General features: G+C 47.4%; 1 protein-coding gene across 1 annotated transcript in view; it reads left to right on the top strand.

Moving 5' to 3' along the window:
- LOC106807564 overlaps window positions 1-22,736 on the top strand; it is a 26,554-nt gene extending 3,818 nt beyond the window's left edge. Inside the window, exons 4-8 of the mRNA XM_014809935.1 lie at window positions 3,327-3,487; window positions 4,151-4,320; window positions 20,475-20,549; window positions 21,140-21,371; window positions 21,678-22,736. Of these exons, the coding sequence (XP_014665421.1) occupies window positions 3,327-3,487; window positions 4,151-4,320; window positions 20,475-20,549; window positions 21,140-21,371; window positions 21,678-22,093 (1,054 nt within the window). The 3' untranslated portion in view covers window positions 22,094-22,736. The remainder of the gene's footprint in view (window positions 1-3,326; window positions 3,488-4,150; window positions 4,321-20,474; window positions 20,550-21,139; window positions 21,372-21,677) is intronic.

Raw genomic sequence — 22,736 nt, 5'->3', positions numbered from 1 at the left:
GTTTGCCAGCGAACAGTCCGCAATTTTAGATGGGGGGACACAGAGGGTAGACATTTGGACGTGAACAGTGTTCACTTGTTATAAAAAGTGTAACGAGTAATGTGTTCTGTAACCGAGCTGTGTCACGCGAAATCACAGAAAGACTGTCGAAATTCTGACATTCGCGAACCTTGCCCAGTAAGGAAACGGCTGTCTAGAATCAGGAAACACCTACCGGCGCTCTTCGTGCCCCAACGCTCCAACGTTTTTGCAACGTTCCAATGCGAGGCTCGTACGGAGTTGGAAAGCAGTGCGCCGCCTGCCCGCCGCCATATAGCCCATAGACTGGCACTCCTCGCACCTCTCGGCTTAGCTTAGTCACTCAATGGCTAATCGAGGTGGGAGCGAGTCCTGTCTATATATAGCCTTTGCACTCGCAACCTTCTTTGAAGAGAGTAAGCCTATACTAGAAACATTACCAATTTCGTATAAATAGATTTCGTATTTAGTTAGCATTATTATTTTATTGAAACGGTCGAAGTGCCTGTGGCGGCGCGGTCCGCATGTAGACTGGTATTACATTCCACACCTACGGCTACGGCTACGAATACTTGTATATACTACAAGTACATGTATACACTAATTACTACTAAGTACTACTACTAGTACTAAGTAGTAGTAGTTACTACTAAGTTACAGCCGCACTACTAGTACTACTATGTACTGTAACTACCAGGACCGCAGGGAGCTCATGTAATAGTAATAGTAATAATGACTAACTCTGTTACTAGTATTAACTTACTAATAATGACGAACCCTAACCATTCCTAACCTATATATTGATATAATATATATATTATATTGATGTAAATGACATTGGTTTTATTGCGCATGCCATACATTGGGGCCATATAATATTGGCGAGCCATGTTCTCTATCCTTGAACCACTAGTACTACTAGACTACTACGACTAGCAAGAAACGCTCTTTGCTAGGGTTAGAATACCCCTAGGCATAACTAGACACAGGCACTTCCAGCGTTTCAATAAAATATTAATGCCTAACTAAATACGAAATCTATTTAACTACGAAATTGTTAATGTTTCTAGTATAGGCCTACTCTAATAATGGCTAATAAAATAATGGTTAATATACAACTTGTCAGTAGGACTAGTACTACAGTACCAGCAATAGTCTTAATGTTTGATTTCACCTAATAACTTCACTTCAACACCGTTAAATACACCGATGCAACACATAGCCCGCACGGCATTGTGCATGCACAGATACACAGTAGATAGTCCTGAGCTCCACAACATAAATCACGTCAGGCTGCCCGTGTCCAATTGACTGTACCAGATTAAATATTCCAGATCTAAGAACTAAGATGGCCTACGATAATTAAAAGCCAAGTAGACTGGTACGACCTTCACTCAGCCAACTATCGTTGGCTATACTGAAGTGAGTTACGCTAGCGTGTTGAACGACCGCGCGCAGTCTAGGTCATCGATCGACGCGGTTTCTTAAAAAAAACTTGGAAATGGTACGTAGATGGACTCCGTTGCGCCATCTATGGGTCGCGATAACTTTCCAAATTAATGTGAGGGCATGATCCAAGCGAAAGGGAAAATTATTTTTCTACACTTTTTCGACGCGCGCCAACAAGCAAGGTAGCAATTTCGAGCATTTGGAGTTATTCTCGCCCTACGGCATAGGCCAAAGGCTTGCGGAAGCGCCAGAACTGCTCAATTGACGATCAGAGGCGATCTGATACAACCGTTAAAGTCATATTGACAGCGCAGCGATTCGTTCTAAAAGGCGCACCAGGTGCGCCGAAGCGCGCTTCGCGCGGATATCAGCTCAGAAACGTCCAGCAGTCCTTCACCAGCAGCTATAGTCGACACGCGGATACAAGTACCGCCTCGCGCGGTAATAGCCGAGTCTGTGATTGAACACTAGGGTGCGCTGCAGCCGCGCTCGCGTGCATCTCGAGCTACGAACAATGGCTTCTACACTTACGTAATTGTACGTCAGCACTTACGTAATGTACGTCAGCACTTATAATGTACGTCAGCAGTATACGTAATGTTACTCAGCACACTTACGTAATGTACGTCAGCACTTACGTAATGTACGTCAGCACTTACGTATTGTACGTCAGCACTTACGTAATGTACGTCAGCACTTACGTAATATACGTCAGCACTTACGTAATGACGTCAGCACTTACGTAATGTACGTCAGCACTTACGTAATGTACGTCAGGCACTTACGTAAGGTACGTCAGCACTTACGTAATGTACGTCACTTACGTAATGTACTCGCACTACGTAATATACGTCAGCACTTACGTAACGCCCCTCGAGTTTATTCGGTGATCGCGGGAAGACGAAACGGAGCACCGCGGTTCTAATACGAGGGGGAATCGCAGCAGGTGCATATTCATTTACAATGATCATGTCCAGATCAGATCTGCACGAAGCCTGACAAGCGCGTGTGTTTAGAGCAGTAGGCAGCAGCGGCGTATATATATATATATATATATATATATATAACGTGGGATTTTCCGGCTATAATAGCAGCGATAATATTGCGTTGCCATGCGACGTTCACTGCTTTGCCGTGCGTCTCCGGTTGGCGTGCGCGCACAAAAACACTACGGATAATACTAGCCTATAAGTAGAGATATAAACTTACCGTAGTGCATTTATTATCTCCCGTTTTAGAATTGCAACGTGCGATGTATATATATATATATATATTTACATATCAAAATGTCAGAGCGTCGTAGAAGGTTTATCGGTTTCGGCAGCGCTAACCTTATATGGCAACTCGTCATTAGTGTATTCGCGTAGGTGTAGCGTGGCATTATAGGAGCTGGGTAGACTGTACTGCGCAAAATATGCTTCAGAAAGACAAGATTATAATAGCCAGTTAATTTCCGTTACAATTTTCAGTTTTTACCTTAATCGTACTTCCATACATAATAATAAAAATAATTTGTATACTAACTTAAAATGATGTAGCAATTTCTTAAACAAAACTTTTTTTACAATTTTTATTTTATACATTTATAATGGCAACAACAAACCACAAGCTAAATCCCCGTGAGGTAGCTCAGTCGAGGCTGTGCCCCGTAGAGGCTGTCCAGGCCTCTTCTTCAACATGTCCCTAACTTACAATGATGATGATGATGATGATATAATAAAAATAATAAAATAATAATATGTAGAACAAGAGGAGTAAGAAGAAGAAATAACACAAGATAATATATAAGATAAAACACATATCATATCGTCTAGATAATACTCGTGATGGCAATATCCATGTTTACCTCCATGTTTTAGGATCAGAGGCGGTGACACAGAGTTCGTGCGACCGGGACTGATCGAGGTGCCGACGTGCCGGCTCCGAATCGTTCCCGGCATGCAACCGTACGCTAGCGACGCGCGCGTCCTCAAGCTGGGCGACACAGCGACGATGGTCGTCAGCATAAACAACAAGAACGGTGAGCGTGCTAGATATACACCATGCACGCACGCAAGCATACACACGCACGCACACACGTACGCACGCACGCAAGCATACACACGCACGCACGCACGCACGCACGCACACACACACACACACACACACACACACACACGCGCGCGCAAAGAGAGTTACGGCAGTATTAGCTATACTGCATGTAGAAACGCACGTTTTTCGTAACATGTGACAACTTTAATGATGCGAACGATGCGAATGTACGCGTAAAAACAAAAATATATCAAAAACAATGTCGATATCGGGATACGACTGCAACAACAATGTATAATAAATAACGTGAACCACGTAATGTGACTGTGACACGTAATGGACATACATTTACTCTGTCGGTGAACAAATAATGTCGATTTCGAAATGCGATTGTAATACCAACACATCTAATATAGACACAGAACACTGTGCACAAATAAATAATTTCGATTTCGACATGCGATTGTATAATATAACAACACATTTAATGTACATAGATAACATTGATTAATGTTTAACATTTTTAACATTTTAAAATTTTTTACATACATTGTACGCAAATAAATTTCCACATGCGATTGCAATGACAATGTATCGTAAAATAATACTATCGGTGACGTAATAATGCGAATGCCTCGTCGACGCCTTGCAGACGTGTTCGATATCTTCGTGACGAACTGCTATGGTCACGACGGCCTTGGTCAGACGAGGCTTCATCTTATCGATGACGGAGGCTGCCCCACGAGCGACAAGTTCATCAAGCCGGCCGTGTATGACCGCACGACGCACCCGGGACAGACGCACATGTACAGCCACTTCAAGGTGCCGATCCTCAGCATGGGCTTAGGTTTAGGTTTAGCGTTAGGATTGTATTTGCATGTTATCTACATCTTTTTGTCCTTTACATTCTTTACACACACATGCACACACGCACGCACGTACGCACGCGTACGCATACACTACACGTCTCTCTCTCTCTCTCTCTCTCTCTCTCTCTCTATCTCTTTCTATCTCTTTATCTCTTCCTCTCTCTCTCTCTCTCTCACGCTCTCGCTCTCTTTCTCTCTCTCTCTCTCTTTCTCTCTCTCTTTCTTACTCTCTCTCTCTCTCTCTCTCTCTTCCTCTCTCTCTCTTTTCCTCTCTCTCTCTGTCACTTTCTCTCTCTCTCTTTCTCTCTCTCTCCCTGTCTCTCTCTATCTCTCGTTTTTTCTCTCCCTCTGTTGCGCTCTCTCTGTTTTCTCTTTCTCACCTTTTCTGTGTCGCCCCTCTCTTTCAACACCTCTCTGTCACTCGCTGTCCTCATCTCTCTCTCTCTCTCTGTTCGCCTACTCGCCTCTTTCGTAAATGCATGCGCTGATCATGGCTCATGCTAATAACGCTTATCGCTATAGATAACGCGGGAAATTCCGCCAAAAACACCACACAGAGAATCTTCTCGAACGGGAGGTCCATAAAGGTGGTGCGTTGCGCTTGCTTGCTGGTGGCGAGAGAGAGAGAGAGACAGAGAGAGAGAGAGAGAGAGAGAGAGGGGGGGGTCGTACCTCCTTTTCTCTAATAACTGTTAATATGAACACGGCAAATGTACTACTACTACTATATATATATATATACATATAATATATACAGCTGTCACAAACGTTAACAAGAAAATTTTTTATATTCTCTCTTACCATCAACATGTGTAAATACCTTCAATCATCGTCACTTAACCTGTGTTGTTTATACCAGTGCATGAGAAGTACTAAAGTTAATTTCCGAGAGGTGCCGGCAAAGAAAAGCAAGTACGAAGTCTTACTAAATACAGTAACTAAAGGGGAATCCCTGCTTTGTCGTAGATTGGTGGCCGTCGCGTTAACAGTAGGCAGTGATTGAAGTTAGTCAAAGAGTAATCGACCAGCGCCGTGTGTTCTGTTACTCGGCTTCCGGTATTCGTCCGGAACAATATCATACCACGAACAAGATTTTGGCTTGCAGCCGATGAGTTAGCGCGATATGAGCCACACTCCACACATACGCGACGCAAGACGCAAAGCCAAAACTTTATTTGCACGAGATAAACGTAAAATAACTGTTTTGTATAGCTGAGTGTATTGAAAGTAGTGACGAACAACTAGTTTCGATCTATGTCAGAGTCTATCACCAGCTTCTGCGGTTATCCACACACTGTCGATGTCTTGCTCATTATTCAAAGTACTTGTAAAAAGTTCACGCGTCAAGCTAGCGACCAGATATATTATTCTGCCCCATCATGCTATATAGTCAGCGTTATTTTTTCAGCTGCCGAAGCCGACGGCGGGAGCGGGCGGTCACGCGTTCAGCTCTACGACTCCGATCGACTTTGATCACACGTACGCCTGGGACGCCGACCACGGCAGTGACCCCCCCATTGAGACGACGCCCGCAGCGCCACGCGGCGGCCACAAAAACAAACATTCGAGAACGAAATCCGGTGACGAGAACGAAGACGGGCACCGCCGCGCAGACCGGTTGGTAGATGGCTCCACCGCTGCGATCAACGCGACGCAGCAGGACTACGGCGGCTTTAGATTCGGCTCGCCGTCGCCGCAAATCCCGCCGCAGTCCCGCGCTGGCGCTGCGAGCGGAGGGTACAGCATCGAGCGCGGCCGACCGAACATGCAGAGCGTTCCGCGCGAGAACTACTTTCCCGGACCGGGCGGCGCCCAGCCGCAGGTGCCGTTCGGATCCGGTCCGTTCGAGCTGCCATTCGGCGGGAACAGAGGGCCGACAGGTGGCGCCAGCGTCAATGTGAAATCCGGATCGGTGCAGACGCGGAACTTTGAGGTGACTTACGGTAGCGGGACGGGCGGCCGCGGCCGCGGCGACAGCGCCACGCTCGTGCGCGGTACCATCCAAGCTGTCACTCTACCGTCAACGGAACTCCCCGGCGCGCCACCAACGCCCTACACCGGCCGCGGCCTGGTGACGTTCACGCGACGACCGCTAGGTGGCGCTCCCCCAGCGACGGCGGGGAACTACGCCGGACGCGGCGTGTTCACGTACAATCCGTACAGCAAGACGACGACGACGACGACGTCGGCACCCGTGAGGCCGCACACGTACAACCCGTACCCGACCGACGGTAACCGGGTCGGCGTCGCCGTCAACGAGCGATGGGAGAACGGTCGCAAGACGGCGGCCACACCTGCCGGCCGTTTCGTCAATCCCTTCACGTCGCCACCGCGAACGACGACGTCGCCTCCGCCGCCGCCACCGGAAGCGCGCCCGCCGCTCAACGCGATCCGGACATCCGGTCCGTACCACCGGGAGGCGACGGTGGCTCCAGACGATCCGATAGCGACCGAGCGCGGAAACGGTTACCTGCGCTTCACGTTCCGTTCGACGAGCCCGGCAACCCTGATGTTCAACCCGTACGGAGAGCCGCGCTCGACGCCGACGCCGACTGATCCGTACCTGCGCGCGGCCGTCGGCGGCGACCACGACGGTGGCGCCATCCGCGGGCAGTCCGAATTTGGCGTCTCGAAGCCGTCGATTGATCCGTTCGAGGCGCGCTTGGCGGGGAAGGGCGGACAGCGGCCGACGTCGTCGCGGTCGTCCGGTGACCGTTTCGACAGGTACGACGTGCGCGGATACGGTCACAAGCCACCGTCGACGCGTCGCGGCGACGACATCTGGGGCGACAGCAACGACAACACCGTGCAAGGTACGCGTCAACTTACATACATACATACATACATACATACATACATACATATATACATGTAATAATACCAGGAGTGTATAGTATCTATATATATGAAGAGTACATAATAAAGATTATGTATCGCTATTATGTACTCTTGATATATATCTATAAATACACACATAGTGTGTAATAATGTACATACATGTAATAATTGAATGTTGTAATCTAAGCAGTGCAGAACGTATATTCAGTCGGGTAGCTGTGGGAGACAACTTCCTAATTGATAGCAATGAGATTCAGTGACAACGCGCAAGCCATTACGAAGTTGATTAACGCCTTAATATGTAGCGTGTTAATATGTATGTATGTTAATAATGCGTAGTATGTTAGCGCTGTGTCATATGTAGAGCTATTATACAGAAGCAGGCGATAAAAAGATGTCCCCCGTACGGTTCACTGGGCTTCGAATGACGCCACGTGTCACAGTTTATCCTCACGAAGCCAAGCTATTATAGTTTATTCTCGCGCAGGAAAGACCAAGGTTCTCACATTCGTGTGTTTTGATGGTTATGGTTAGCGTTAGGCTTAGAATTAGGGTTTGGGTTTGGGTTACGGTTAGGGTTAGTGTTAGGAATAGGGTTAAGGTTAGGGTTAGGGTTAAGATCATTGACGTCCCGGTCTTAATAATATATCCGACAGTGATATGACTTATAATTATAAAAGAGTTTAACGAATCTATCATTTCATGGTCATATCTATATTTTTTCTTTTCTACGTGAACAAAATGAAATAAAAAAAATGCCTCAAAGATTTTCCAGCTGGTGCGCAAATGACGAAGGCAATACGAAGGAAAAACAATCGACGCCGATTTGTGAAACTAAACCGCACGAAGAGACCAAACGAGGATCTTCAATGCTACCGTACGAGCAGCAGTTACGAACGCGCTTAGACGACCAGTTAGTTTGTCGTGTTCCTGGTTCAACGTGACAGAGCAGAAACTCGTAGGTGTGCATCAGCGATATGCACGATGTGGTCTATTTAATCATCGCCGGCGTGTGGCAGGGTCGACGCGCATGAGAAAGCAAATACTCGTCGCGCGCCATTATTGAATAAAGCTCGCGTTATAGAACTCTCACCGCTAGCGTTACGCTCTACAATTAACGCAAACAAAACACAAGCGCCGCTTCCGCGTTGCGTATCGGCAATGACGCCACGCGTCCGCACGTCTGAGTACTGTCATCGGCGTTACATATAGATGCTGTCGAAGTATGTAGTTAGAAATAGCAGTAGTAGAAGTAGTGCGCCATGCTAGGCATACTTAGGCCATACTTAGTGCAACCATGCCTAGGCTCCGGCGCTTCGTTTCGATCTCTCTCCGACTTACTACATAGTAACAGTACGAACTTCGTTAACAGGGCTTTCGTATATAACAGTGTGACCCTCCATATAATAACGGTTCTCTAACTATTATACTGTCTGTCCGAGCGTGTCTATTTAACCGCATCTTAAAACAGGCCGGACGCCCTACAATCCGAACCGCACCCGCTGCTTCTGTTATTAGTGATATATTAACGCGCAATTGTCTGTAACCATCAGGGTGCGCGGTGGGGCTACGTATATATACGAGCACGACGTCCCATGTCATCACAATAACAACAATAACTTGCCAGGGTTAGAAGTATAGACAATTAGTCGCACAGCCTCGTCGGCTTGAAGCGCCATTGGTTAATTAGAACGCAATGTACAATACAACAGTAGCAACGACAACAACAACATCAGCTGCAGCAACAGCAGCTGCTGTTACAACAACAACTATAACAATAACTGTAGTAGTAGAAACAACAACAACAACAACAACTATAACAATAACGGTAGTCGTAGAAACAACAACAACAAAAACAACAGCAACAACAACAACAACAGCAATAATTATTATTATTAATAATATAATATTTATTATTATTAACAACAGCAACAATAGCAGCAGCAGCACAGTAGCAGCCTTATAGATTCTTCTGTGTTTATGTGCAATGGCCTTTTGCCTACTACCATCGCGTCCATTTTGATCTAGCCGAGCCAGCTCGGTACTAAGTGGCTGTCTGCATCTTTTTCATGTGGTAATGGTCTGTTTGAACTGCGCTACGATGGCTCTTAGATGTTAACCGGCAACCCATAAATGTGTCGTCGGTAAAAGTACCGGGGAATAATTGATTAACCGTGTGAGGCGCGCGTATGTACGTGCGTGCGTGCGCGCGTGCGTGTGTGCACACGTGCGCGCGCGCGTAAATGCATGCGTGCACGCATATATGCGATCACGTCCTGTATTTCCAAATACAGCGATATTCTACGTTCGCGTTTATATTAGCTGATCGGCTTGCCTAGTGCGTCGTGTTACCGTTATTAGCTTGCTCGTAATATTAATATACTCGAGCAGCTTGGCCCCCCGAGTCGAGGCCACGTGCGCGCGCAGCTTTTCAGGTCGCTCGCGCCTTTGTCTCCGTAATTCTGATTTGACCAGATCCGTCTTTATGACTGTCGCCTTTTCGCAACGACAACGGGGGGACAACACGGGCTGATTACTTCGGCACAGTGACACGCTGAATTATGTATCGAATTCACAGTTTATCCATGCTCTAGTTAAGACTTTCTCTACGTGCGGCGTAGAATGGCAGCGGTCACCCGCTCGGTTTTTTCTCGCAGAGATTTGCGCCGAGGATCGTGGCACCGTGAAGTGTCCATCCGGAGGTGGTGGTGGAGGGGGGAAGCTGATCGATGCTGGGGCAATCACCTGCGGGTGCGGGCGCGCGAAAATATGATGGCTATGATGTACAGTTACACGCATGCATGGACGCGCGCACGCACTCACGCATGAACGCCATGGACGCACACACGACACACCGCACACACACACAGACACACACGCGCGCAGCGGCGCACGGCACGGCACGCCACATCATGCCCCGCGAAGCACGCACACGACACACGCACACGAGCGCATGTGCACGGGCAGCGCACACATACAGCACACACACACACAGCCACACACACGACACACACCACACATGCAACGCGCGAAACGACGCACACGCACGACGCGCATGTGGTGCACGGCACGCCAACATACGCACACAGCCACACGAACACAGACACACACACACACACACACACCACACACACGGCACGCAAACACACACACACACGACCACACACACCAGCACACACACACACACAAACACACACCACACGACGCACACCACACGAGACACACACACACGCGCGGCACACACGTAGCGTCAATATAGGGTCAGTGCATGCTCAGGTGAGTGTTTGCGTAATGACATCACAGTTGCTGGGCGACGCGTCACGTGACGTCGTAACTATAGCCATGCAGACACCGGAAGCTACACGAGCGTTTGAGGCGTCAAAACTGCATCCGGTGTTAAGAGTAGCAGGTGGAGAAAGAGAGCATCACCCACCACGCGCTCGTGGCTGGCTGGCTATATCTCCAATATATTACCGCATCCCTCGTAGTTTTTTTTGGCTGCGTCTTACGAAGCCGCAGAAAACGGATACTTGCGCATGGCTGTCATCTCCCGTTCGCGTCGTATGAATTGGCTGTTTAGGGTTTAGCTCACGTTCGTTGACGATTCGGGCTGTAGGTTTTTATTTCGATTGCCAACCGGCACTGCTACTACTGATAGCGTCAGGACACAGGTTTCTGGAGGTCGGGGGTAGTGGGATTAAGGTGAGACAGATGATATTAGAGCACTTCTATATTAATTTCTGTAAAGCGACTAAGCCTGGATTAGCCTATATATGATCATACAATAAATTCGGTGACATAGTCTCTTTCTCTATATATACATAGATCTACATATCATAAAGCAGTGTGTGTGCGTGCGTACATATGAGCGCGCGTGTTTGTTTGTTTGTGTGTGTGTGCGTGTGTGTGCGTGTGTGTGTGTGTGTGTGTGTGTGTGTGGTTGTTGGTGTGTTGTGCGTGTGGCGTGTGCGTTTTTGCGTGTGAGTGTGTGTGTGCGTGTGCGTATGTGCGTGTGCGTGCGTACATGCGTGCGCGTGCGTACGTACGTGTACGTGTGCGTGCGCGTGTGCGTCAGTGTGTACGTGTTTGTGCCGTGTTCTGTATCTTTCATATTTACGTAAATCATTAGGGACATAAGCCAGTTAAATATCCGTGTTCACATTAACTTATTGAACCCAATCGCTCGATTATTGTTGTGATATCGTCGACGTCTCTGCAAAGGTCCGCATACAGTAACAACGTTTCTCCGAATTATGTCAGCAGTTATTAACAATCGTACAATGACGCCAGCTGATGTAAACGATAACGAAATTAGTTCAACTAAGATAGCAAGTAGAGTCAGCCATACAATCGCTTTAAATCGCGTTGAACACGAGTGGCATGTATAGATTATTCAAATCACGCGGTAATACATCTAGGGCCCTCTTAGCTCCTCCTTCGCTCTCGGCTCGTCGCTCTCTCTCTGCTCTGCTAGTCTCTCTCTGCCTCTGCTCTTCCTGCCTCTCTGCTCCCTCTCCTGCTGCGCTCTCTCTTCTCTCCCCCCCGCCTTCTCTCTCTCTTTCTCTCTCCCATTTCTATCAGGCCAACTCTCTCTCTTCCTTTCTGTCCATCTCTCCGGCCACTTTCTCGTCTTTCTCTCGTGCCCGCCTCTATTTGTCTCTTGCCTCGCTCTCTGTCCTGCCTCCCGTCAGTTTCTTCGTTTCCCGCTCTGCACTTCTCTTTTATTTCTCGGCGTTCACAATGTGTTTTATGCGAACAAGAAGCCGAATGTGGATAACTACTTGTTTTTATTCAAAGTCGCTTGGCAGCTAATGGCACGGTCGAAGCGACCCGTTGCTTATATATCTATATATAGTCTATATATAATATATATATATATAATATATATATATATGAGGTTGTGTGTGTGTGTGTGTGTGTGTGTGTGTGTGGTGTGTGCGATGCGTGCGGATGGCGTGCGGTGCGCGCGCGCGCGAGGTGGCGTGTATGACGAGCACATGCATGATGTTGGCTTATCCACCCGTCACACAGTGAAGCTACGTTGTTAAAATGAGTTCGCGCAGCTAGACGTGAAATGCCATACCGTGTCTAAACCTGTTTTTATGATTACGGAAATAATTGAACGCTGGTTATAATCTAGAGTAGCTAGAAATAATCGATTTAGGAAGGAAGAGGAAATGTGGCCATGTTTTGAAGGGCAGGTAAACAATTGCTAATCTAAAATGCTGCGTAAAGCAATCAGAATAGATGGGAGCTGTGATCGACTGCATATCACCGACTTACTCATCTCCGCTCTCCATCTTTCTCTCTTTCTTCCTTCTCTGCTCTGTCTCTCCTCTCGCCTCTGCCTCTTCTCTCATCTCTCCTTTCTCTCTTTTCGCTCTCTTCTGCTCTCCGCTCTTTCTCTCTTCTTTCTCTCTCATCTTTCTCTCTTTCTGCTCTCTTTGCCATCTCTCTCTCTCTCTCACAGCTCTCTCTCTTCTCTCTCTCTTTTCTCTCTCTCTCTCTCGTTTTCTACTCTCTCCTGCTCTCTTCTCTTAGTAAGGAGCTCTCTCTCCTCTTCTTCCTCTCTCTCTCTCTTCCTCTCTCTCTCTCTTCTCTCCTCTCTCTTTCTCTCTTTCTCTCTTTCTCTTTATTTTTCTTTCTCTCTTCCTCTCTCTCTTCTCCTCTCTCTCTCTCCACGGCGGCTCTCTCTCTTGTCTCCGTCTCTTCTTCCTACCTGCACTCTCTTCTTCTCTTCTCTCTCTCTCTCTCTCTCATTTGTATGAAATTCGTGTGTTGGGCTGTCCCTCTCTCTCTTCTCTCTTTTCAACTTTCTCTCTCTCTCTTTCTTTCATCTCTCTCCTGTCTCTCTCGTATCTCCTCGTTTTTTCTTCTCCCTCTGTTGGCGCTCCGTCTCTGTTTTTCTCTTTCTCACCTTCTCTGTGTTCGCCCTCTCTTTCACACCTCTCTGTCACTCTTCATGCCTCATGCTCTCCTCTCTGTCCGCCTACTAAGCCTCTTTCGTAATTGCATGCGCTGATCATCGCTCATGCTAATAACGCTTATCGCTATAGATACACGCGGGAAATGTCCGCCGAAACACGCACACAGTAGAATCTTCTCGAAGCGGAAGGTCCATACAAAGTGGTGGCGGTTGCGCTTGCTTGCTTGGTGGCGAGACGAGAGAGAGAGAAAGAGAGAGAGGGGGGGGGGGTTCGTACCTCCTTTCCTCTAATACTGTTATATGAACACGGCAAATGTAGCTACTACTACTAATATAGTATATACACATATAATCATATACAGTGTCACAAAACGTTAACAAGAAAAGATTTTATATCTCTCTCTACCATCAACATGTGTAAATACCTTCATCATCGTCCAGCTTAACGCCTGTGTTGTTTATACCAGTGCATGAGAATGGACTAAAGTTAAATTGCCGAAAGAGGTGGCGGCAAAGAAACCAGTACGAAGTCTTAATAAAAGCAGTAACTAAACGGGGAATCGCCTGCTTTGTCGTACGATTGGTGCCGTCGCGTTAACAATGGTGTGAAAATGCTAACGACGCTAGTAGGAAGGTCATGATTGAAGTTAGTCAAGGAGTAATCGACGCAGCCGCCGTGTGTTCTGTTACTCGGTCTTCCGGTATTCGTCCGGACGCAATATCATACCACGAAAAGATTTTGGCTTGCAAGGCCGATGAGTTAGCGCGGATATAAGCCACCACTCCACACATCGGAACCGCAAGACGCAAAGCGAAACATTTAATTTGCCACGAGATAAACGTCAAATAACTGTTTGTATAGCTGAGTGTATTGAAAGTAGTGACGAACAACTAGTTTCGATCTTATGTCAGAGTCCATCACCAGCTTTTCTGCGGTTATCCAACACTGTCGATTCGCTCATTATTCACAAGTGCCTTGTAAAAAGTTGCAACGGGATGGCGTCAAGCTAGCGACCAGATATAATTATTCCCTGCCCCATCATGCTTAATAGTCGGTTTATTTTTTCAGCTGGCCGAAGCCCCGACGGCGGGAGCGGGGTCAGCGTTCAGCTCTACGACTCCGATCGAATTTGGATCACAAACGTACGCCTGGGATCGGGTGAGAGCCACCACGGCAGTGACCCCCCATTGAGACGACGCCCGCAGCGCCACGCGCGGCCCACAAAATACAAACATTCGAGGAACGAAATCGCGGTGAGCGAGAACGAAGGCGGGCACCGCCGCGCCAGACCGGTTGGTAGATGGCGCCACCGCCGCGATCAACGTCCGACGCAGCAGGACTACGGCGGCTTTAGATTCGGCTCGCCGTCGCGCAATCCGACCGCAGTCGCGCGCTGGGCGGAGGCGTGCCGCTGTGAGCGAAGGTAACAGCATCGAGCGCGGCGACCGAACCTGCAGAGGGCGTTCCGCCGAGAACTACTTTCCCGGACCGGGCGGCGGCCCAGGCCGCAGGTTTGCCGTCGGTATCCGTTCCGTTCGAGCTGCATTCGGCGGGAACACAGAGCTTCCGAACCAGGTGGCGCAACGTCAATGGTGAAATCATCCAGGATCGGTGGCAGACGCTGAACTTTGAAGGTGACTTACGGTAGCGGACGGGCGGGGGCACGCGCCCGCGGTCGGCGGCGACAAAGCGCCACGCTCAGTCGCGGTACCATGCCAAGCGTCACTCTACAACGTCAACGGAACTTCCCGGCGCGCCACAAACGCCCTAGTACCACCGGGCCGCGGCCTGGTGACGTTCACACGCGAACGGACCGCTAGGTGGCGCATTTCCCCAGGACGGGCGGGGGAACACGCCGGAGGCAGGCGTGTTCACGTACAATCCGACAGAGCAAGACGAGGACGACGACAGACGTCGGCACCCGTGAGGCGCGCACAGCGAACCCAGTCTCTGGTATGAGTACAACCCGTACCCGACCGGCGACAGGTAAGCGCGGGTGCGGCGTCGGCCGTCCAACGGAGGAATTGGGAGAGAAACGGTCCGCAGACGGCGGCCACACCTTCTGCCGGCCGTTTCCGTCAATCCCTTCAACGTCGGCCAGCCACCGACGGAACGCACGAACGTCGCCTTCCGCCGGCCGGCGCACCGGAAGGGCGCGCCGCCCGCTCAACGCGATGCCGACGTCGTCCGTACCACCGGGAGGCGACGGTGGCTCAGACGATCCGATGCGACCGAGCGCGGGAAACGGTTAACCCTGCGCTTCACGTTTCCGTTCGAACGAGCCCGGCAACCCTGATGTTCACAACGAGCCGTACGGAGCCGCGCTCGACGGCGCCACGGCGCCCGCACCGACCGTACCTGCGCGCGGCCGTCGGCGTGCGACCAGCGGACGGTGGGCCGATCCGCGGGCAGTCGCGAATTTGGCGTCTCGAACCGTCGATGATCCGTTCGAGGCGGCCTTGGCGGGGAAGGCGGACAGCGGGCCGGACGTCGTCGCGGTCGTCCCGGTGACCGTTTCGACAGGGTACCGACGTGCGCGGATACGGTCACAAAAGCCACCGTCGACAGCGTCGCGGCGACGATCATCTGGGGCGACAGCAAGATCAAGCACCGTGCAAGGTACGCCGTCAAACGTGTAAACGAGCTACAATGCGCGTGTGTCTGGTGTGCGTGGCGTGAGTGTTTGTGTTGTTTTGTGTGTGTGCTGTGTTGTGTGTGTGTGTGTGTGTGTGTGTGTCGTTTGTGTGTGTGTGTATGTGTGTGTGTGTGGTGCTGTGTGTGTGGTGTGTAGTGTATGTGTGTGTGTGTGTGTGTGTGTGTGTGTGTGTGTGTTGTGTGTGTGTGTGTGTGTGTGTGTGTGTGTGTGTGTGTGTGTGTGTCTGTATCTGTGTGCGTGTGTACGGCTTTCTACATCCGCATTTGTTCTCCACACATTGAATTACACGAAAACCATTGAGGTGATGTTTAAAAAAACAACTGACAAAATAACCGTATGTATAATATGTTTAAGGTACTATGTTAGCCTAGTTTAACCTTTTATTGCCTTAGTTTTGACCTGATCTTCTTCTTGCTCGCCAGACATCAAGGTGACCTGTGACATCGACAACAACGTCATGCTGGTCGACATGGACTTCGAATCTGACTTCACGGGCATGATGTTCTGCAGAGGTTACTACAAGAGCGACCGCTGTAAGATTCAGTCGCGCGGAGGGCGCCATCATCGCATGGCCATCCCCATGGATCTCTGCGGCACCGAAGTGGTAAAAACGGTACATCGGCTATCGCGGTGCCGCGCGACGCATTGTACTAACGCCTGCACACGAATGCACTAATAGCTTCACTGCTGGGAAACAATTCTACGTTGCTCCTGCTTTTTTGCGAGTGTTGTTTATTTCGCTCAAGGATTTTTCTATTCTCGGTTGTTACACTTGCCGTTCGAGCTGTGGGGAAGACACGTGCGGATAAGATGGTGGTGGAATTGTGTAATAGGCTGGTATAAATTGCTAATTCTTTCGCACTGATACAGGCTTGAGCACCAGTTTCTTTTTAATACTTTTATATTTTAATCACTATAACACCATAACAAAATATTAACCACTGTGAACAACAACAACATCAGCGATAACAACAACAACAACAACAACAACAACAACAACAACAACGACGACGACGACGACGAGGACGACGACGACCGACTACGACGACGGCAACGACAATGAAGACAATAATAACTCAAACGACCACGGCGACGACAACAACAACGACATATACAACTGGAAGAAGCAGAATAGCAGCAATTTAGCGATCAGAAGCAGAAAAAAACGCGTAAATAATTGCGGTATATTAACTCTCTGAAACCACCGCTAACAACAACAACAACAACAACAACAACAACAACAACAACAACGACGACGACGACGACGACGACAACAACAACACGTTCGTTGCTGAAACCGGTGCGATGTTGTGATGCAGGGCAACAACTACCAGGACGACGTCTTCTACAACAACACCATCGTTGTCATGAACGACGCGGCGTTCGGTGTCATGGAGACGAACGACCGAGCCTACACGGTGTCGTGTCTATGGACGGGATCGCAGGCCCGCACTGTCGACACCGGACTACAAATACCGTAAGTTACCAAACCCAACAGTCCTCCACTCAGCAGCTATAGGTCGACACCGGACTACAAGTTCCGTAAGTTACCAAACCCAGCAGTCCTTCACTCAGCAGCTATAGGTCGACACCGGAATACAAGTGCCGCCCTCGGGCGGGTAATAACCAAGTCGGTGATTGAGCACTAGGGAGCGCTGCAGCCCGCGCTCGCGAGCATCACGAGCTACGAACAGTGGCTTCTACACTTACGTAATGTACGTCAGCACTTACGTAATGTACGTCAGCACTTACGTAATGTACGTCAGCACTTACGTAATGTACGTCAGCACTTACGTAATGTACGTCGCACTATACTTAATGTACGTCAGCACTTAGTAATGTACGTTCGCACTTACGTAGTGTACGTCATGCACTTACTAATGTACTTCAGCACTTACGTATATTACGTCGCACTTATCGTAATGTTACGTCCACTTAACGTAATGTAGGTCCGCACTCACGGTAATGTCGTTCAGCACTTTACGGTAATGTTACGTCAGCACTTACGTATTGTACGTCAGCCTTACGGTATATAAGCGTCAGTCGGGTTCTATTACGAAGGGGATCGCAGCAGCGTGCTAATTCATTTTAAATGATCGTGTCAGATTGGATCGTGCCCACGTAGCTTGAAGCGCGTGTGTGAAAGGAGCAGTAGGCAGCACGGTATTTACTATGATATATATATATATATACTATTATATTACTAATATACGTGGGATTTGTTCCGCTACAATAGCACCGATATATTGCGTTGCATGCGACGTTCACTGCTTTGCGTGCGTCTCCCGCGTTGCGCGTGCGCGCACAAAAAACACTAAGATAATAATGCCTATAAGTCATGATATTAAACTACGTAGCTGATTTATTATCTCCCGTTTTACGCAAGCGTGGCGATTTTATATATGTATATATATTACGTATATAAAACCTATATATATAAAAATGTCAGAGCCGTTGCTAGAAGTTTATCGGTTTCGGCAGCGCTACCTTAATATGGCAACTCCGTCATTAGTGTATATCGCGTTGTGTGTTAGGTTGGCTTATAGGAGCTGGCGTGAACTGTTCTGCCGAAATATGCCTTCAAAAGACAGATTTATTATAGCTCAGTAATTTCCGTTACAATTTTCTAGTTTTTACCTTATGCTCTTCATACTAATATAAAATAATTTTGTATACTAACTTTTAAATTGATGATGATGAGTGATGATGATGATGAATGATATAATACTAATAATAATTATATATAATATAATATAGAACAGAGAGCTTAAGAAGAAGAAGAAAAAGAGCCTGAAAATGGAAACAAGAAATTAAACTAAGATAATTATACGATAAACAACATATTTATATCGTCTAGTAATATCGTGATGCAATTCCATGTTACTCACATTGTTTTAGGTCAGAGGCCGGTGAAAGAGTTCGTGCGACCGGGACTGATCGATGAGACGGTGCCGACGATGCGGCTCCGAATCGTTCCCGGCAGATGCACCGTACGCTAGCGACGCGCGCGTCCTCAGCTGGGCGACACAGCGACGATGGTGTCAGCATAAACAAACGCAAGAACTCGGTGAGCGTGCTAGATATCACCATGCACGCACGCGAAGCATACACACGCCGCACCACGTAACGCCACGCACTGCAGCATCACACGCCACGCACGCTACGCACGCAGCCGCCGCACCACCACCCACAACCACACCACACACGAACACACAACAGCACACACAACAATTCACCCACACGCGCGGCGCAAAGAGAGTTACAGGCCCAGTATTAGCGTATAATGCATGTAAAACGCACGTTATTTCGTTAACTGTGTGACAACTTTAATTGATGGAAACGATGCGAGATGTACGCGTAAACAAAAAATATATCAAAAACAATGTCCGATATCGGGATACGCACTTGCAACAACAATGTTATAATAACGTGGCAATCACGTTTATTTGGCTGATGAAGCGATAATGGGACATAATTTACTCTTCGGCGTGAAAATAATGTCGATTTCGAATGCGCATTGTCAATACAACACATCTATATAGAACACAGACACTTACGTTGATACAAATAAATTAACTTCGGATTCGACATGCGATTGATAATATACAACACATTTAATGTACATAGATTAACATTCGATTAATGTTTAACATTTGGAACATTTTTACATTTTTCTACATACATTGTACGCAAATAAATTCCACATGCCGGATTTGTCAATGACAATGTTATCGTAAAATATTACTATCGGTGACGTAATAATGCGAATGGCATCGTCGACGCCCTTGGCAGACCGTGTTCGATATTTGTGACGACTGCTATAGCGTCAGCGACGGCCTTGGTCAGACGAAGGCTTCATTCTCATCGATGACGGAGGATCCCACGAGCGACCAAGTTCACTACAAGCCGGCCGTGTATGAGGCGCCCGACGCACCGCGGACAGACGACATGTACAGCCACTTCAGTGCCGTATCTCGCATGGGGCTTTAGCGTTTAGGTTTTAGCGTTAGGATTTGGTATTTGATGTTATTAATCTTTTGTCCTGTTTACTTCTTTACACACACTGCACAACAGCCACGCACGTACGCACGCGTAGCTACACTATCACGTACGCACGCAACACATCCATACTCATTAAACACGCATACAGCACGCACACCGCAGTCATCACAACACAATCACAACACACACACACACACAGGCACACACACCACACACGGACACACACACACCACACACCAGCACACACAACCCACACACACACACACATTACACACGCGCGCACGCATACACACACACCCACACACAACACACACACACACACACACACACACACACACACACACACACGCGCGCGCGCACACACACACAAATACACACGCACGCACGCACGCACGCACACATATTTTTCTAGTAGTTGTCAGTGGCCACAACAAGACCTACTATCCATTGAATATGAAATAACCTGGAGCCTATGAATAATGGCAAAACCTGTGCTCGCGGCGTGTTATAAGAAACGTCCGTGTTTTAACATCATGGCCGAATTTCTGTCTCTAATTCTGTAAGGAAATTGCTGCGACCATTAGCAGCAGTACTCGCTGCATGACGCTGTCTCCTGTCTTATTTGCGATCATATTCACCCTTGAACTGTTCTGAAAGAGAAATCACCATCCATCTATTTCGCAGGTGTTTAAATTCCCTGACGCCCAGGACGTGTATCTGCAGTGTCAGTGCATGGTGTGCTACGAGCGCTGCTACAGGGTAAGCGACCACAGCGCCATCGCGTGGCAACAATAATTGTTCTCATTATATCTATTATAATAGCAGAGCATATAAATAATTGATTTATATGCTCTGATAGTAGCCGATGGACGTACGAGCACATATTAATTTGCGGGGAAAAACGCGAAAAACATAGTTTTCTATGGTTGCTATTTCCACATCGTACATCCAGAGAATGCTTCTTATATTTCCCTTTGCAAGCTTCTACGCCTCAGTACGTGTAGCTATTGTGTCTATAATAGTCAGTATATCGGTTTACATACATATTTATTTCGCACACATGCTTATACATATACGTTTACATATACATATACGTTACATCAGGAGCGTATAATGACAAATTTACGAATTTATGATTTACGATTTTTACGATTTTACGAATTTACAAATGTACAATGTACAATTTACAATGTACAAATTTACGATTTTTATAATGACAAATATATTTGTCATTATACGCTCCTGGTTACATATACATTTACACATATTAGCACACATATTTATTTCAGCGGAGATTCAACGGCGTATACCGGCAGTAGCCCGATGCAAACGCTTGTTTCGTTATCTAGCCGCAGTGTGACGGATCACCGCGCAGGAGCAATCACTTGATTGGCGCTGCCAGCAAACAACCGGTGACCGGTCGCATCTTTGGACGCAACAAGAGAGCGGCGGACGGCGCGTCACGAGATGACGTCATCGAGGAGGAAAATTCGCAGACGAAGATCGAGCAGTTGGAAGAGACGAAGATATTTCAGAAGTTCAAGGTGGAAATTCCTGGCGAGGAGCGACTGAGTGACGACCGTAAGTCAATTACTTTCTTTTCCTCCTTTTTCACTAATGTACATAATTTAATGAATACACAAAGATCACTTATTTTAATAATCACCAATCACATAAAAAAAAATCCGCATTTATATCGAACTTCTCTCTAAACTACATTATCAAATCTATTAATGAAACGAATTAGTAAATATTGAGTAATAAGTACTACTTATTTAAGTATATAAATCTTATATATTATATTTTAAACATAAAAAAAAGAAAAAGAGTTAGTATTGTTGAATTCGTCAAACAGTAAAATTTTTAATGATTGTTTCTCATCTCTAGCGTTGGCGTCGGGGTCCGGTACAGTGAAGGGTCAGCACGCAGCGACGTGCGTACCTCAGGAAGTTTTCATCGCAGTGCTGGTGACCGTCGTAGCGATTCTGCTGGTATCCATCACCATCTCCACCGTGCTCTACGTGAGGATGCAGCGGCTGGCTCGCCTCAACGAGAAGCTGATGCAGAAAACCAGCATCACGCGCGCTGAGATCGTCAGACGCTCGAGAATCGAAGCTAACCGCACGCGCGCGCCACCTGGCGGTCAGAGCGCCTGCGTAAACGAGATGAAGGTGATGCGTTCGAGCCGAGCGCCATCTGACGGCGAAAACCTCGTCGGTTGTGCGGAGTGCAAGCAGTGCGTTAGCAGCGATTTGCGCTGCAGCTGCGAGAACCAAGGATACGTAAATGTAGATCGTCATTAAATAGAATATAGAGTACGCTACCATGCCGCTCTTCATGTAACACGATGAGGCCGCACAACTACGCAAACGTGGGGCACGATAGAAACGCGAATGCGATGGATGTACGAGCAAAAAATTTATCAAACTAGATAATTATGTTTACCTCATTGGCACTCACTCGCTTTGCACGTCCGAACTGATTTTCAAACACATGCAAAGGCGACCTGGCGTAGGAGTAGATCTAGAAAATCTAGCTCAGAACGAGTATGTAAAAAGAAGAATATAGCGTTTTCGTGTAGGATGTAATGACTAAGGCATCTATGCATGCTACGTAGTGGCATTTGTTTTTGAGGTATTTCTAATTCATTGTGCACACGGGCATGTACATATAACACCCACGGTATGGTACAACCTAATTAACTTATAAACTGGCATCGATAATATAGAATAATATTATTTGTCTAGAAGTAAAGGTTGATGATAGATTTTTTTCGTATGTATTTTTTATATAGCGATAACGGTTTTTCTATTTAAACTGCGGTGATGACAATGATAGCTTTGTTAATCAACTCGTGCTGAGAAATGCATGATCATGGTGAATGACGCAATCGTTTTGTGTATATATTTAAACCGATTTATGACGATGTGTAAATTTGCTGAAAAT

This window comes from Priapulus caudatus, unplaced genomic scaffold (genome assembly GCF_000485595.1).
Source record: "Priapulus caudatus unplaced genomic scaffold, Priapulus_caudatus-5.0.1 Scaffold223, whole genome shotgun sequence".
NCBI lineage: Eukaryota > Metazoa > Priapulida > Priapulimorpha > Priapulimorphida > Priapulidae > Priapulus > Priapulus caudatus.
The sequence above is the reverse complement of the archived record's forward strand: the minus strand, read 5'-3'. Positions and strand labels throughout refer to the sequence as shown.